The sequence below is a fragment of the Zootoca vivipara genome, chromosome 6 (assembly GCF_963506605.1).
Source record: "Zootoca vivipara chromosome 6, rZooViv1.1, whole genome shotgun sequence".
Lineage (NCBI taxonomy): Eukaryota > Metazoa > Chordata > Lepidosauria > Squamata > Lacertidae > Zootoca > Zootoca vivipara.
This window is the reverse complement of record NC_083281.1, coordinates 95,954,585-95,972,325: the sequence shown is the minus strand read 5'-3', so window position 1 is coordinate 95,972,325 and position 17,741 is coordinate 95,954,585. Positions and strand designations below refer to the sequence as shown.

Below are 17,741 nucleotides of genomic sequence, written 5' to 3'. Positions count from 1 at the left end.
AGCAAAATAAAAAAATTCCTTCAGTAGCACCTTAAAGACCAACTAAGTTTTTATTTTGGTATGAGCTTTCGTGTGCATGCACACTTCGTCAGATACACTGAAACAGAATCCACCAAACCCTTATGTATATTCAGAGGGTGGGGGTGATGGGAATGGGTGATGGGCTGATGGGAGTGGTAAACCTGTAGATGGCTGTTAACGACTGCTGATGACTGCAATTGGTCCGGGGGGGGGGAAGCAAGGGCTGAGGCGCTAAAGAAAGCTTGATCATGCATAATGAGATAAGAATCCAATGTCTTTATTCATCCCAGGTGGCTCCATGGTTTTAAGCTTGGTAATGAGTTGCAATTCAGCAACTTCTCTTTCCAGTCTGTTCCTGAAATTTTTCTGTAATAAAACAGCTGCTTTGAGATATTGTATAGAATGTCCTGGGAGATTGAAGTGTTCTCCTACTGGTTTTTCTGTCTTGTGGTTCCTGATGTCAGATTTATGTCCATTTATCCTTTGGCGTAGGGTTTGGCCTGTTTGGCCTGAAGTTATAGTTATAGTTAATAGTTATAGCTTGTCTTCACTTACCCCACCTCACTGCCCTGCTCATGGTGGTGAAGAATATTCTTGCATTATTATGTCACCATTAAGAAAGAGAGGTTGGAATAGGCCAATGTACTGTGTAGATGGACATATCCCTGGATCAAGTGACTTTTAAGTTCTCAAAGTTAACCTGGCTCAAGGTAGTCATCTGAATTAGCCAGATGTTTAACTGAGAATCAATCACAGTCAACCCATCATTTGAAAAACAAGACTTCAGAGCTGTTTTACTCCAAAATGGCAACTAAACATTCTGTTTTGGTGACTCTAACCTTGGTTTAAGGAACCATTTGGTGCCTTGCTTATATATCTGATCTTCTAATGCTGCCCTAGGAAATGAATTGTTTATGTCTCAATACTTTTGACCTGAGTTACCTTTCTCTGCTCTAATGTCTTCATCCAGCATATGCTTTGCAAATATGATGCAGTTAATGAAAATCTCTATTCTCCGTCTCCTTCCCCCACAGCCAGTTGCTGAACCAATCCCAATCTGCAGCTTCTGCCTTGGTACAAAAGAACAAAACCGAGAAAAGAAACCTGAAGAGCTCATTTCTTGTGCTGATTGCGGCAATAGTGGTAGGTGGCTGCCTGCATTTTGGGCAATGAGATCTATTGAATTGGTGCCCTGCAAATGCATTGTGCACATTTAACAAGCTAAATTAAAAAACAACAACACCTTTTTAACCCAGTTGGAGAATTGCTTCAAGACTGCTTGTCATGGGCAATATCCACTGTAGTTATACTGCTCCTTATGCTTGGCTATGCTGCTAGGGATTAAGGTAGTTTTATGTTTTCTGAGGTACCCTGTTTCTCCTATTTTAAGACGTAGTCATAAAATAAGCCATAGGAGGATTTTTAAGCATTCAAGGAATATAAGCCATACCCCGAAAATAAGACATAGTGATAGGCACAGCAGCAATACCGGCCACGGCAGGAGGAGGAGGAAAAATATAAGACATTCCCTGAAAATAAGCCATAGTGTGCTTTTTTGAGGAAAAATAAATATAAGACAGTGTCTTATTTTTGGAGAAACACGGTAATGCTTGGAGCAGTGCAGAAACTTGCAAAACTTAACATGACCAGAGTTCATGTTGGGGCTGAATGGTTTTGTGGTACAGTGTGGTAAAGTATTTCTTGCTCTAGAGTTTTGCTGCCGAAAGAGAAGTAAAAGAGAAGTTGCTTGGAAAGAAGATTCATTGTAGGCTGGGAAGGACTCTTTGTCACATGGATACCACCAACAGCTCAATTAAAAAATGAGTGCAATGTGCAGGGAATACAATTTGTAAAAAAGTCCCCTGCAGATTTGCCCTTTAGCCTAATGCAGCTTTGTTTTTAGCTGCTTGCCTGGTGAGTGTAGGTGGAATTTCACCCAGACAACTGAGTGAGCGCCTGGAAGAGAAACAGAATGCTCAGGCTGTCCTCTGGCAACCCACTGCATTTATATATTGGGCATGGAAGTTGGTGTTTTGCCTCCTCTGCACCCGTTGCAGAAACCAAGTGAGCTTCTCCATGGAGTGCTCTTCACATCTGCTGACAGCCCACATGGTTCCTATGCTGGTTAAGGAGAAATGGAAGCCCCCCTTCCCATCCAGCGTAGAAACTATGTGCTTACTAGTATAGGCATAGAGCATTTCACGCATCCTCTGGCAGTGCACTAGATGCATAGGAGGTAAAGCTCCCTGCCTACCATAGAAACCAAGAGGTTGGAAATGGAGTCAAGAAGGGCTCTACCCTTTCACCATTAACCCACCATGTTAATGTGCTAAACCAGAGCTTTCCAAACCGTGTGTCGCAGCACAGTCTGTTGGCTGCAGTGTGTAGGTATGCCGTGTGAACGCTCCCCATGCTCCTCCTAGGGCTGGAAAGGGGTTAGTTTAACCTCCGGTTTGCTAGTAAAACTGAATTACTGTGTCATGAAATGATGCATGTCTAAAAAGTGTGTCACCAACAAGAAAGTTTGGAAAGCTCTGTGCTACACTCACAGCCAATGAATCTCTTTTGCGTTTAACAGAAACATGGTGAGCTGATGACAAAGTGACAGTCTGTGTCTCTGTTATTGAACCCGGTTTCTTTAATTGTATGCTAGATACACAGGAAGGAGCTTTTCCTCTTGTATGTCCAGCACTGAAGTGCAGGAGTCTCACAAAGAAAGCAGGGACCTATCTGTACCTCGGTTGCCATCTACTATGTTGGATGAACTGGACAGGGTTCTGCCTCCTGCGTGTCCAACATAGAAACCCAGTAAGCTCCTCTTTTGAATAAAAAGCAGGTGTGATTGCAGGCTTGGGGGGCTAATCTACAAAGCTCTCCTCATGAACAGCTTCTTTGGCATTATTTAGGCACATCTTTATTTCTGGAAGTACTTAAGTACATATTGGAATCATCTTCGGTTAGAACCATTCATGCAATTCCTCAAGGGTTTTGTTTCTTCTTTCCCCTGAATAGTGAGTGTTTGGGCACGAAACCAACTTCCCTTCCAAAAACACATATTGTGGGTTAATCCCAGAGTGCCAACCACACACTGAACTGCTCTGGCAGAACTGGAGTCTTTTTAAGATGTCAAATATTAACTGCAATAGAACCTGTACCACCTGCTCTTCCTGAGCACAGGCTGCTCCTACTTAGTTTAACTGAAATTGTTTTCACCTTCTTGGTATAGGTCATCCATCCTGCCTGAAGTTCTCCCCAGAGTTAACAGTTCGTGTGAAGGCCTTACGATGGCAGTGCATTGAGTGCAAAACATGCAGTTCCTGTCGAGATCAGGGCAAGAATGCTGTGAGTACCTGGACATTCACCTTCTGGATCATGTTCATATTCTAACTAATTGCATGAGATTCTGAAGTTGGAGGTGAATAACTACAAGGACCTTGCCATAGACATGTGCACAGTGCAAATGTCCAGGCTGGACTACTACTACTACAGCATGCTGTGCTGGAAAATTATGTTGAAGTTTTAATTGCTACAAATTGTGGTGCTGCTGCAGAGAGCGTTTGTCGTATCGGTTGTGTTGGTTCCATATCTGCTTTTGGATGCTAACATCAACCTTCAAAGCCCTGAACAGCCTGAGATCTTAAGGGGGTCTGGCTTCTCCCCAAAGAGCCTGCTGGTGCTGCTCTTTCTGAGGTTAGGTGGGTTAGTATGCATGACAGGACCTTTATGGCCATTGCACCTAGGCTATGTTCTTGCGTTTCACTAACACGTTAAAACTTCCTGTTCCAGAAGTATTTAGTGGAGAGGTCTTGGTTATTCTCCCTACTTCAGATTTGAGTTTACAGTGGTACCTCGCAAGACGAATGCCCTGCAAGGTGAATTTTTTGCAAGATGAATGCGTCTTGCGATCTGATGGTGACTCGCAAGACGAATTCGTTTTGCGAAAAATTCGTCTTGCGAATTGCGGTTTCCCATAGGAATGCATTGAAATTTAATTAATGTGTTCCTATGGGCAAAAAAAGAAATTTCAATGCATTCCTATGGGAAACTGCGATTTGCAAGACAAAATTTTTCGCAAAACAAATTGACTCGCGGAACGAATTACATTTGTCTTGCGAGGCACCACTGTATTTGTTTTTACTGCAATTTTCTCTGCAAGCTATTGTTTTAAAAAATAATCTACATTGGTACTTCAGGGTTACAAACTCCGCTAACCCAGAAATAGTACCTCAAGAACTTTGCTTCGGGATGAGAACAGAAATTGTGCTCCGGCGGCGTGGCGGCAGCAGGAGGCCCCATTAGCTGAAGTGGTGCTTCAGGTTAAGAACGAACCTCCAGAACGAATTAAGTTCTTAACCAGAGGTACCACTGTATATTGGTTGGATTTATGCTAATTTATGCTAATTCAAATGATTTTTAAGCAGGAAAGTAGGATACAAATATTTTAAAGGAAAATAGGAAGAAAAGTTTTGTAAATAGAATAAGCAAAATATTCTTTCTGCCTCATTAATTCAGTGTTTATTCCTTTGATTGCATAATGGATATAGGCAAATATTTATCTAGAAAATATTTAACCAACTTTTCAATAAAATATTACCAGAACAGGAAATGATAGTTTTCTCTTAATAGAAACAAAGCAGTGAAAACAGTTTGAAACAGCACTTGCAACCAGTAACTGCTACTCTAACTGGCGCACAATTAGCTACCGTGCTGTGTTCAAGGGGCCGGTATTGGTGTACAAAGCCCTATCCAGTTTGAGACCAGGATTGCCTCATCGCCTACATACCCATACATGTGAGCCAGAGTCAAAGCTTCGTTAAACTGCTCTGCTGAGGCTTGGGCAGCCGCTCGCCCCTCAACAGAGCAGTTTAAAGAAGCTGCCTGCCCATGCGGTCCCTCTGCAGTGTGAGGGCCACAGCGTAACAGCGGCTTCTGATTATATATTTCTTGTAGTTTCCCTTCCTCATCCTTGCACAAGAACGAAGATACCAGCCAGCAGCTGGAATACCCCCTCCCAGCCTAGAATCATAGTGGTTATATTTGATGATAACAGAAAAGAGTGTTCTTGGTCTAAGTGCTTGAGTTTGCATATGAATTGCAGTAACTTGAAATTTCTGTGCTTCGCAGGATAATATGCTATTTTGTGACTCATGTGATCGTGGCTTTCACATGGAATGTTGTGACCCCCCTCTGACCAGGATGCCAAAAGGTAAGAAAGGGTTAAAAGATGCTGCAGGGGGAGAAACTCACACAAACAACCTTTTTAGCCTTCAGATTATAGATGTCTTTAACAGGCAGAACAGAATAGTAGCATAGGTTTAATTAAGAGTTCTGAATCACTTTACATAGAGTGTTGTAGTGGCTAAGAGTGTGAGCCTGTGAGATACAAAGAAGACCATTGCCTGAATCTGACCTTCTCCTTAGGGAAACCACAAGCCTGTCAGCCTCAACTCCTCCTCCTCATCCCCACCCCTCAAAAGTCTGCAGTAGAGAGTCCTAATGCTACTACCCTATGTTAAAAGTTGTGGTAGGGAACTCTATGATTCTGTGATGGTGGAGAATGTATTTGAAGTGTTTGAACACTCAAGCAGTACTACATACAGTCCCAGGGAGAGCATTGCTGTTGTGTTCCTGTCCTGCTTATGGGCTTCCCATGAGCATCTGGTTGGCCACTGTGAGAACAGAGGCTGGACTAGATGGGCCACTTGCGTGCCCAGCGAGGGCTATTCTTAGGTTATATAAATAATAGGGTATTGTTCTCTGGCACTAACATGCTAACAAATGTTGACATATATTATGATGAGTCTGTTCACTTTACAGGCATGTGGATATGTCAGATATGTCGGCCACGTAAAAAAGGAAGAAAACTTCTACACAAGAAGGCAGCACAGATAAAGCGGCGTTATGCCAACCCAATAGGACGTCCCAAAAACCGATTAAAGAACCAAAATGCATCGTAAGTTTTCCCAAAACTTGGTGGCAGTGGGTAGAGTGTGAATATGGGTAGCTATGCAGTTCTGTTGTTAGAGATGTTCCATCTTCTTTGTTGGGTTAAATATTTTGGTACGTGTTCTGGAAAGATTATGAGTACTTCTGTCCAAATTTTTAATGCTTTTTGTTTCTGAATATGCCACAAGGCATATCTTTTACTTTGTTAGATTCATTAATTTCCCAGCTTCCTAAAACTCAGCATTTGTTTTGGTTTTCACATTTTTTTTATTTGTAGAAGAAGCCTGTTTACACCTTTCAGTGTAGGCGGTTAGTCCTCAGAAAAAAACACCTTCCTGTGCTGATTTCAAGCAACCCGAGCCTCTGCTTAGGAGGTAGATCTCTATGCCGGATAACAACAATGGCCATTCTTAGCTTGCATTCCCACTGAATCTAAAGTAAGCGATGAGCTTCCCTCCTTCAATAAAATAAGTTTGAGCATCCACCTTGCTCTGTTAGTTTGAGGCCTCTCAAGTTAGACGGGCAGAATGTTCTGCTGCCATTAGTTGAGTACTCTGTCTCACTTCTTTTTCAAGGTTTTTCCACATCCATGAAATCTGGAGGGGGCTTGGATTGTTGCTTTACCGGACACAGGACACGATCCATGTCACTGCTGCTTTTGAATATTTGGATGGCTGGCCATTTTGCTCTAGAGTTCCATGTCAGAAAGGTGCGGGAGGGAAACTCTCTGAAGGGTCAAACAAGCCTTGCCATTAGGATCATTATACACTGCTCTTAAACACTGAGTTCTTGTGGCTTTTGGGGGGGGATTAAGTACGTAACTCCTATACACTTAATTTTTATTCAAAATACCAGATTCCTCAGAAATTTGGGGAGGCTCCAATTCTGTGTACACTTAACCATACAGTAAGCTTCATTGAACAGAGTTGGATTTGCTTCTGAGTAAACTTCCATTAAATTGCACTGCAGGTATCTTTACTGCCCAAGGAAGAGTTTGAAATTATCAGCTGGCTAATGCCCTGCATAGCTTCTCTTTCTGTAAGTCTCTATTACCCTCTTTACTATTTGTTTAGATCAAAAGCCCCCTTCAGCAAAGTTCAGACGGGACCTGGTCGAGGTCGTAAGCGCAAGACTGCCCTATCCAGCCAGTCAACTTGTTCGTCAGAAGGGGGCTATTTGGAGCAAATCGACAGCCTGGAGTTCTGCAGAGATGCCAGCACCACCTTGAAATTCAACAAGAAAACCAAAGGGCTCATTGATGGCCTTACCAAATTCTTCACCCCATCCCCTGATGGGCGTAAAGCTCGAGGAGAAGTGGTGGATTACTCTCAGCAGTATAGGATCAGGAGAAAAGACAATAGGAAATCAAGCACTTCAGACTGGCCTACAGGTAGCTAATTGCAGAGGGTATTATCTCTTCTTATTTTCTGCACTTTTAATTTTCAATTTGAGAACAGATTCTGAAGAAACTTCTGCACTTTGCATTTTACATTATCCTAAATGCTGTTGGGGCACAATACATTCTGCTGAAGGTACTTGGGTGGAAGAAGTAGAATGAATATATATATATATATATATATATATATATATATATATATATATAAATATTTAACAAAGATAAAACAACCACATACAATTAAAGGGTCATCTTCAGATACGCCATGAACCTTGGCAAAGTGTATATGCTAAAATCACTGTAATATATCTTTTCAAGCAGTGGAGGTTATTGTGTATAATTTTGTGTTTTTTAAGATTGTAAGAATATTTATTTCTTTTATTACACTTACATTGCACCTTTCCTCCAAGGAGCTCAAGGTGGCATATATCGTTCTCCTCCCCATTTTCTTTGCACAACAGCCATGTGAGGTTGGTTTAGACTGAGAGTGCATTTCCACAGTCCAGGGGACTATCCCTTCTCCCAAAGCCAAGAGGTATTGATGGGTGAGAGTGGAATGGTTATATCACTGGAAGAATTGAAGCTGCCAGGTGGTGGGGTGGAAGGGTCTATGTTAGTAAGGCACAGTTTAGTCTAAAGGGGTAGCCTGCCATGAACTTCAAAACTTCATAGTGCAATAATAACCCCTTTTAGATAGTTATTTATCCTTACATATTCAGGTGCTTAATTTCAGGAAATTCCATTTGTCGTTGTGTGTCATTTTCAGACAATCAGGATGGCTGGGATGGAAAACAGGAAAATGAAGAATGGCTTCTTGGAGGTCCAGATGTCATGACTGAGAAAGATATGGAGTTGTTCAGAGATATTCAGGAGCAAGCACTGCAGGTAAAGTTGAATGAAGCTTGCATGCAAAGGTATGGTTGGTAGACTCCTACAGGGGTGTGGGTGGCACTGTGGTCTAAACCACTGAGCCTAGGGTTCAAATGTTCGACAGTGGAATTTGCTGCCAAGGAGTGTGGTGCAGTCTCCTTCTTTGGAGGTCTTTAAGCAGAGGCTTGACAGACATCTGTCAGGAATGTTTTGATGGTGTTTCCTGCTTGGCAGGGGGTTGGACTGGATGGCCCTTTTGGCCTCTTCCAACTTTATGATTCTATGAAATCCCTGCAACGGGTTGAGCTCCTTTTGCTCTGTCCCAGCTCCTGCCATCCTAGCAATTCGAAAGCACGTCAAAGTGCAAGTAGATAAATAGATACTGCTCCGGCGGGAAGGCAAATGGCATTTCCGTGCGCTGTTCCAGTTTTGCCAGAAGCGGCTTAGTCATGCTGTCCACATGAGCCAGAAAAACTGTCTGCGGACAAACGCCAGCTCCCTTGGCCAGTAAAGCAAGATGAGCGCTGCAACCCCAGAGTTGTTCGCGACTGGACTTAACTGTCGGGTCCTTTACCTTTTTGCAGGGGTATATTAGTCATAAGATGCATAGTACTGAGAAGAATTGAGGCAGGTAGTTTACGGAAGATTTTCTGGGAACCAGCCAGTTGATAAGAAGTGATGAGGCGTGATGCTGATGAGAGAGAAGCAGGCAGCTCTGAGGCAAACTTAAAATATTATAGCCGGGCTATAATATATGGGGCTGATGAGTGGGGATTGAGGATTGTCCAAAATTGTGAGACTTGCATGCCAAAGCTATACAATAGCTTTGCTTGCTTCAAAACTGAATGAGAGTAAGTCTGTACCCCCCCCCCCCCAATTTCCATTTCTATTGGACATTTCTTCCTCCCTGTTTTTGTACACATTGAATTCTGCAAGGTCTTGCCTGGAATTTGTGAGGGGAGTTTGCTTGTTTTTCAGTGTTCTGTATAAAGGACACTGACATAATGCAGAGGCATGGTAGATTGTTCAATATTCCATGTTTGTGTGCATCTGTCTAAGTGTGGCCCTTCAGCTCCTGCATGGCTGTATTGGTGCAGATAGAATATATCCTGTTTGACCCATCTTTTTGATCTAGGGCAGCAAGTCTCACACGTTTGTTAGGGGGGACCTAGGCCTCTTCCTCTTTCCCCCTTGACCTCAAGGTTTTCAAGATGGAGGTGGAGGGAACAACCGTTGTCACCTGCAATTCCTGTGCAATGTTTGTTTTCTTGCCAAAGGATGTGGGTAGCTACACCTGCAACAATTGCAAGTTGGTTGCCCTACTAGAAAACAAGGTTGCCCTTCTGGAAGAGAAGGTGCAGCAGCTTCAGGGGCGTGTATCTACGCTCCAGAGAATTAAAGAGCTGGAGCTTTTCTTGGATGCAGCAGAGCACACTGTCTGCACCAAGGAGGAGACAGGGGATCTCCCTGAGGAGGAGGTCAGTTCCCCAACACAGCAGCCAGATGTATGGAGGAACGTGACTCATAGAAGTAGAAGGCCCAGGGATCGCTCTGAGTGCTTAGAATTACACAACCGTTTTGAAGTGCTCATGAAAGACGAGAAACAGACTCCACCTGAGGATCTCTCCCTCATCACAGTTGATGAGGAATATGAAGACGAGCAACCAAGTCAGTCCTCTGGGAATATGCAGGTAACCTTGGAAGGGACAGCGCATGGAAGAATCCCAACCAAGCCTATGAAGAGGCGTGTAGTGGTGATTGGGGATTCCCTACTGAGGGGTACAGAAGCAGTAATCTGTGGGCCTGACAAGATGTCTCGAGAGGTGTGCTGTCTACCTGGGGCCAAGATCAAAGATGTAACAGAACGGCTGCAAGGAATCATAAAACCCACCGACAAATACCCCTTCCTTTTGGTGCATGTGGGAACCAATGACACTGCAAGCCATAGCTTACAGAAGATCAAAAATGATTATGAGGCTCTGGGCAGGAAGTTGAAGCAATTAGATGCACAAATTGTCATCTCTTCTGTCCTCCTAGTTGAACGACATGGCCCAGGGAGAGAGGGAAAAATAGGGGAAGTGAACAACTGGCTTCGCAAATGGTGCAAACAGGAACGGTTTGGATTCCTAGATCACGGTCTGCAGTTTCTTGAAGATGGACTTCTGGCAAGTGATGGACTGCACCTCACAAAAGTTGGGAGGAATGTTTTTGCCACGAAACTCAAAAACCTCATCAGGAGGGCTTTAAACTGACTTATGTGGGGGAGGGAGATTATGTGGGGGAGGGAGACAGTGGTCCTGAAGGTAGGAGTCTATCAAATGCTGAAGATGATCATCCGAATATCAAGGACCAAATGGAGCAAGCAGCATGCAGACCTAGTGGTGGGACGAAAATATCCTTAAATAAGAGACATGGGGGAATGATCAACGGTCTTCAATGTCTGTATACTAATGCACAGAGCATGGGAAATAAACAAGATGAACTTGAGCTCTTGGTACAGCAAACTAAATATGACATAATAGGCATCACTGAAACCTGGTGGGATGAGTCTCATGACTGGAATGTAGTAATAGAGGGATACAATCTATTTAAGAGAAATAGACCAAACAGGAAAGGAGGAGGAGTAGCTTTATATGTTAGGGATATGTATACCTGTGAAGAGATCCAGGATTTAAAACTTCAAAGCCAAATTGAGAGTATCTGGGTCAAAATTAAGGGAGAGAAAAACAACAGTGATCTCATTGTGGGAGTTTACTATAGATCCCCAAGCCAAACTGAGGACACAGATGATGCCTTCCTGGAACAGATGGCCAAGCATTCCAAAGGAAGTGAGATAGTACTAATGGGGGATTTCAACTATGCTGATATTTGTTGGATGTCGAACTCAGCCAAGAGCATAAGGTCGAACAGATTCCTCACTGGCCTTGCAGACAACTTCATTGTCCAGAAAGTGGGAGAAGCAACAAGAGGATCAGCCATTTTAGATCTGGTCCTAACCAATAGTGATGACTTGGTTAGTGGGGTAGAAGTGGCAGGATCATTAGGTGGGAGTGACCATGCTCTTCTGGAGTTTATTATCCAGCGGAAAGGAGCAACCAAGCATACTAAGGTCCAAATTCTAGACTTTAAGAAAGCCGACTTCAGAAAACTTAGGGAAACGCTGGGTGAAATCCCATGGACAGTAATACTAAAAGGGAAGGGAGTTCATGATGGTTGGGAGTTTGTTAAAAGGGAGATATTAAAAGCACAACTTCAGGCAATACCAATGAGACGGAAACATGGAAGGTGCCTAAAGAAGCCAGGCTGGCTATCTAAAGAACTTTTGACTGAGTTAAGATTTAAAAGGGATATGTACAAAAAATGGAAAAGGGGGGAAATCTCCAGAGAGGAATTCAAACATATAGCCAGCACGTGTAGAGACAAAGTCAGAAAAGCTAAAGCACAGAATGAACTCAGGCTCGCCAGAGATGTTAAAAGCAACAAAAAGGGCTTTTATGGGTATGTCCGTAGCAAAAGGAAAAACAAGGAAACAGTGGGGTCACTCAGAGGAGAAGATGGTGAAATGCAAACAGGGGACAGAGAAAGGGCAGAACTCCTCAATGCCTTCTTTGCCTCAGTCTTCTCCAAGAAAGAAAAAAACGCCCGACCTGAAGAATATGGAGCAGATGATTCAGCAGGGGAAACACAGTCCAGAATAAGTAAGGAGGTAGTACAAGAATACTTGGCTAGTTTAGATGTATTCAAGTCTCCAGGGCCAGATGAACTACATCCAAGAGTATTAAAAGAACTGGCAGAGGTGATTTCAGAACCACTGGCAATAATCTTTGAAAATTCCTGGAGAACAGGCGAAGTTCCAGCAGACTGGAGGAGGGCAAATGTTGTCCCTATTTTCAAAAAGGGGAAAAGAGAGGACCCAAACAATTACCAATTACCGCCCAGTCAGCCTGACATCAATACCAGGAAAGATTCTAGAGCAGATCATTAAGCAAACAGTCTGTGAGCACCTAGAAAGAAACTCTGTGATCACTAAAAGTCAGCATGGGTTCCTGAAAAATAAGTCATGTCAGACTAATCTGATCTCATTTTTTGACAGAATTACAAGCCTGGTAGATGAAGGGAACGCTGTGGATGTAGCCTATCTTGATTTCAGCAAGGCCTTTGACAAGGTGCCCCATGATATTCTTGTAAAGAAGCTGGTAAAATGTGGGCTAGACAATGCTACCATTCAGTGGATTTGTAGCTGGCTTACTGACCGAACCCAAAGGGTGCTCATCAATGGCTCCTCCTCATCCTGGAGAGTAGTGACTAGTGGGGTGCCACAGGGTTCTGTCTTGGGCCCAGTCTTGTTCAACATCTTTATCAATGACTTGGATGATGGGCTTGAGGGAATCCTGAGCAAGTTTGCAGATGACACCAAATTGGGAGGGGTGGCTAACACCCCAGAGGACAGGATCACACTTCAGAATGACCTTAACAGATTAGACAACTGGGCCAAAGCAAACAAGATGAATTTTAACAAGGAGAAATGTAAAGTACTACACTTGGGCAAAAAAAATGAAAGGCACAAATACAGGATGGGCGACACCTGGCTTGAGAGCAGTACATGTGAAAAGGATCTAGGAGTTTTGGTTGACCACAAACTTGACATGAGTCAGCAGTGTGATGCAGCAGCTAAAAAAGCCAATGCAATTCTGGGCTGCATCAATAGGAGTATAGCATCTAGATCAAGGGAAGTAATAGTACCACTGTATTCTGCTCTGGTCAGACCTCACCTGGAGTATTGTGTCCAGTTCTGGGCACCACAGTTCAAGAAGGATACTGATAAGCTGGAACGTGTCCAGAAGAGGGCAACCAAAATGGTCAAAGGCCTGGAAACGATGCCTTATGAGGAACGGCTTAGGGAGCTGGGTATGTTTAGCCTGGAGAAGAGAAGGTTAAGGGGTGATATGATAACCATGTTCAAATATATAAAAGGATGTCATATAAAGGAGGGAGAAAGGTTGTTTTCTGCTGCTCCAGAGAAGCGGACACGGAGCAACGGATTCAAACTATAAGAAAGAAAATTCCACCTAAACATTAGGAAGAACTTCCTGACAGTAAGAGCTGTTCGGCAGTGGAATTTGCTGCCAAGGAGTGTGGTGGAGTCTCCTTCTTTGGAGGTCTTTAAGCAGAGGCTTGACAGCCATATGTCAGGAATGCTTTGATGGTGTTTCCTGCTTGGCAGGGGGTTGGACTGGATGGCCCTTGTGGTCTCTTCCAACTCTATGATTCTATGATTCTATGATTCTATGAAAACTGCAGGGGAAGGGAGGCTTATAGGTTCTGTTTCGGGGTGTGTGTGTTGATGGCCCTCCACCTGGAAGAAGACAAATACAAAAGCCAGCAGAACCTTTGGAGCAAGCAGATGAAGGAATTGGAAAGAAAGCTTGTTGGTATTTCTGTAACAGGAACATTCCAAGGTCATATATATCCATGTGGTGAAAGGAATACAGAAACAAAGACTCGTGTGTTGCTAGTTCGCTCTTTTTACAAATATTTGCTTAAAGAGGTAATCACCTCATCATCAGTGTACGGAATTCACTGTGCACTAGGCACATTTGCTATTGGCAAGGGTCCAGTTGCAACGACATGGAGATTTCTGGGCACCAGGTTGCCGACTGACGTCTCAATTGAGCCAGATCACCCATGTGCAGTAAAAGTTGTGAGTCTTGTGCTTCTGCGCGGCTATGCAAATCATGGATCCCTTGCTGGGCATCTGAGTCCTCCATCATCACATCAAGGAAAGTAAGTGCAGGGCTGAATACAGATCTATTTGACTGTGCTACAGCCTCTCCACAGGCCACCCAAATGGAACTCACAAACCACAGTTTAAAAACCTCTGCCTTACTCCATAGTTTACATCTTTTCCATTTCCGCTGCATTTCTCCTTCTTACATATTGGGACAGTCAAGCAATGTAGTTGAGATCATAGAAGCATAGAAATTGTTGGAAGGGATCCTTAGGGTCATCTAGTCCAACCCCCTGGTGAATAGATATTCCATTGTGGTGGCCATAACCAAGGTTTATGGTGCCACTTGGCACCTGGCTTATATATCTGAGTTTGTAACACTGCTCATCGTTATCTCATCCAGGAGGTTTAGTTGATTAATTATTACATGAGTCTTCTCTTATAGTCCCAAGGTAAGCTGGTGACAGCAAAGACCACAAATATTTTAGCTGCTGCCATTCAAGTAAGGACCACAATGATGTCCTCTGAAATTGACTCTCTTATATTTAGCTGTGTTTATATAGGTGCACTCTGTGTACAAATTAGAATGGCTGGTGCAAATATATTATTTTTGTAACAGGTTTTTTTGGTCAGCCAGCTTCAGTCCAGGATGCCTTTCAGACAGCACAAACTAGTTAATTTCTGATCAATGTAGAGTGACTTCTGATATTTGAAAGTAATTGCTTAACATGGTGTTAAATCCAGAGTACTTGCTCAGGAGTTACTAAGCAGCCCTACATCTCTTTGCAACTTCTGATAAATATTACTGTTATCTTTTCTTGCTGATATTGTATATAACTTTGCAAAGACTTGTGAGTGTGAGTTTGGCAGGGATTGGGTTAAACTCAGCTGAGCTGCTGACGCAGTGCGTAGGCAGGTAGAGCAGAGTGCCACACCTGAGCAAATTGGAATACGCTGAGCAGAGGTGCAAGAATGGCTAGCTGAGTTGTTGGAGAGAGACCATCTGCGGGAGGGAGAGAGTGGTCTGTGGCCTGGTGCCACCATTGTGGGAGTTGGACGTCTGCTTTGATGGGACTTTGAGCTGTTATGATGTGCAAGCAGTTGTACTGGAACTGGGACTCCACCTTTATCTCAGGCATCTATTTGGAGGAGAATTCAGTGGCCATCCGGAAGGCACAAACATGCAAGGCAGTGCCACAGGTGCAGTCTGAGAGCATCCTTGAAGCATCTCCGTGTAAACCAGTGTGGTTCTGTTGGCAACAGACTGTGAGCTGATTAATTTCAACGCTGTCCTGTCTGGGATTAGCGATTCTAAACTAGATTTTTTGAATTGTGGGTTTTCATAGATACTGTATTGTGTCTCTCTCATTCTTCTGTGTTCTTAAATTGGCTTCTATCAGGTGGTAGAATTCTTGAGTTTCAGTTTGGGTGATTGAACTTGTGCTACCCATTATATTTGAGGAGCCAATTGCAAGACAGTTTCTAGCATCAAACATGATTTTGATTTGGCTATTGTGTGCTTTTTTCTCTTTTGACTGAGGATATTTTGTATCTTAGGGAAAGTAAATTGGCTGTTGCAGCCTTTCCCTTAGGAAAACCCATCCAATCCCTCAGGTTTTTTTCCTTAAAAAAGAAACGGGGAAGAAAGAGCCCTGGGACTCAATCAGTGGCAAAGAGGTGATGTTTAGAGCAGTTGAACTTGCTATTGTGCACACTATTAAGTAACTGAGGGATTTTATTTGTGTATTGCTGTGGAAAGGTATATCAGGTTGCTTTCTGGCATGGCAAGATAAGAGGGAAGAACAAAGAGATTTGGTGATTATAGCTGTTACCTTATTGCTGCTATGAGATTATTCAAATGTAAAGTGGGAAAAAAATGGCAAAACAAGAAATGTCTACAGACTTTTGGAGAAAAAAAATGGTTCTGCCTTAAATTTTGTATAAAAACAGAAGGATTTCCTTGCCGAATAGTACCAAAGGTCCATCATAGTGCAGCATCCTGTTTCAACACTGGCCAGCCAGGGGTCTCTAGTATTCATGGGAGGAGCCTTCTCCTGGTAGTCAGGTATAACTGGCCCTAAATGTGGAGGCCAATGATAAAGCTCTTATCCTAATCCAGCCCTTCCCATCTTCATCTCCACCACATGTTTGGACTACAACTACTATAAAGAGCGTTTGAGTTCTAAGCATCTGGAAGGGACCAGGATGGAGACCACTGTCCTTTAAAATCCCAACAGTATCTCTCATGATAGAGAATTCCAAAGTGCTTTTAGCACAGTTTGGGTAAAGAGTAAATCAGTATGAATATTATTTCAAGACATAAGCTGGTCACCAGTTCCTGTTTAGCACTTTTATATTGTGAAATTAAATTAGAAGTCTTTTCTACACAGTTACAGGGATAAGTTCTCTGTCATTTAAGTCTGTGTTAAGGGTGCATTTTTGGTCATTGAGACCATTTATTTGGATAAATTATCTGCTCTATTCTATCCCCAAGGCTCTCCGACAGATGAAAGAATTTCAATCAAATATGCTATGGTTTATAAGACTGAGAATGAGTGTTATGCCTGCGTGCTCTTTTTTCTCATGCATTGCACTGAAATATTAAGGGTTTGTTAAAACCATTGTTTACTGTTACTTCCAAACTGGGAAACTGGTTAAATCTTAGACTACAAACAAAGTCTGAAAATAGAGTCTGAACGAGGTGGAAACACATGGGCACAATGGGTTTTTCTCAGTCGAATAAATCATGTTTTTTTGAGGACACAGGTATAAATATTTATGAACTGATGGTACCCCATGTTATAATTAAATTATAGGACTGATGCTTGCATCACCAAACCTCATTTTGGAGTGTTATGAGCAAAACTTGTAGTTGGGTGCTCCTGCCCTCCCTCCAATCCCACAATGCTGCACTGCATGGGGTTACCTTGCAGTTCCAGCCAAACAGAGGCAGACTTTAGCTCTGGTTGCCCTCCAAACCAGGCATGCAGACTGAGTTAAAGTCCTGCTTGGTAGGGCAAGCAAAGTGCATAGTTTGTCAACTGAAGAATTGGATTACAGTAGAGGCAAGTGCGTGAGGCTTGTTGAACCACCTAAGTATAGCCTGGGATTGTACTTGAACTGAGCTGTGTGAGAGAGAAAGGAGGAGACTTGGATGCCACTTTCTACATCTGAGCATTGAAAAGTGCCCCATAGTTTATAGAAAAACAAAGGGGAAAAGAAATTGCTTTAAGCAAGTGTTTCTGTGTTGGCTAAGCTGACCCAATTGGCCCCTACTGAAGGACTATCTGCACTGACTTCATAGTGCTGAAGAAATGTGGGAGTGTGCAAAGGGAGGGAAGGTAAGAGATGGACCTTTCATAGTAAATAAAATGCTTTTAGCACTTGTTTAGAACTTGATGTTTCCAAATGTCCTGGGATTTGAAATACTTCTGTCACTAAAAACAGCATTAGGAGCTCAATGTGAACACACACTACAGAACTTATAGGTGTATTACAGGCACGTCCAACAGGTAGATCGTGATCTACCAGTAGATCACTGGACTTCTGTGGTAGATCACTGGCTCCCCCCAAAGAAGCTCAACAAGTTTGGCTCCCCTAAAAGAAGCTCATCATTTTTCCCCTGCACCCCTAAAAACTGGCTTTCCCCCTCCCTAAAAAAGTTCAACAACTTTGACCTGAACCCCTAAAAAGGGGGTAAATCACTGCCAGTTTTTAGCTCCGTGAGTAGATCGCAGTCTCTTTGGAGTTGGCCACCCCTGATGCAAGGCATAATAGTAA

The 17,741-nt window shown here is 43.0% G+C and overlaps 1 protein-coding gene across 2 annotated transcripts in view; it reads left to right on the top strand.

Moving 5' to 3' along the window:
- The window catches only part of KAT6A (lysine acetyltransferase 6A), a 71,638-nt gene that overhangs the window by 22,462 nt on the left and 31,435 nt on the right, over nt 1–17,741 (top strand). For both annotated transcript variants that reach the window (XM_060276428.1, XM_035117427.2), the window contains exons 2-7: nt 1,056–1,164; nt 3,248–3,363; nt 5,146–5,227; nt 5,839–5,974; nt 7,041–7,357; nt 8,130–8,248. In XM_060276428.1, the coding sequence (XP_060132411.1) occupies nt 1,056–1,164; nt 3,248–3,363; nt 5,146–5,227; nt 5,839–5,974; nt 7,041–7,357; nt 8,130–8,248 (879 nt within the window). The remainder of the gene's footprint in view (nt 1–1,055; nt 1,165–3,247; nt 3,364–5,145; nt 5,228–5,838; nt 5,975–7,040; nt 7,358–8,129; nt 8,249–17,741) is intronic.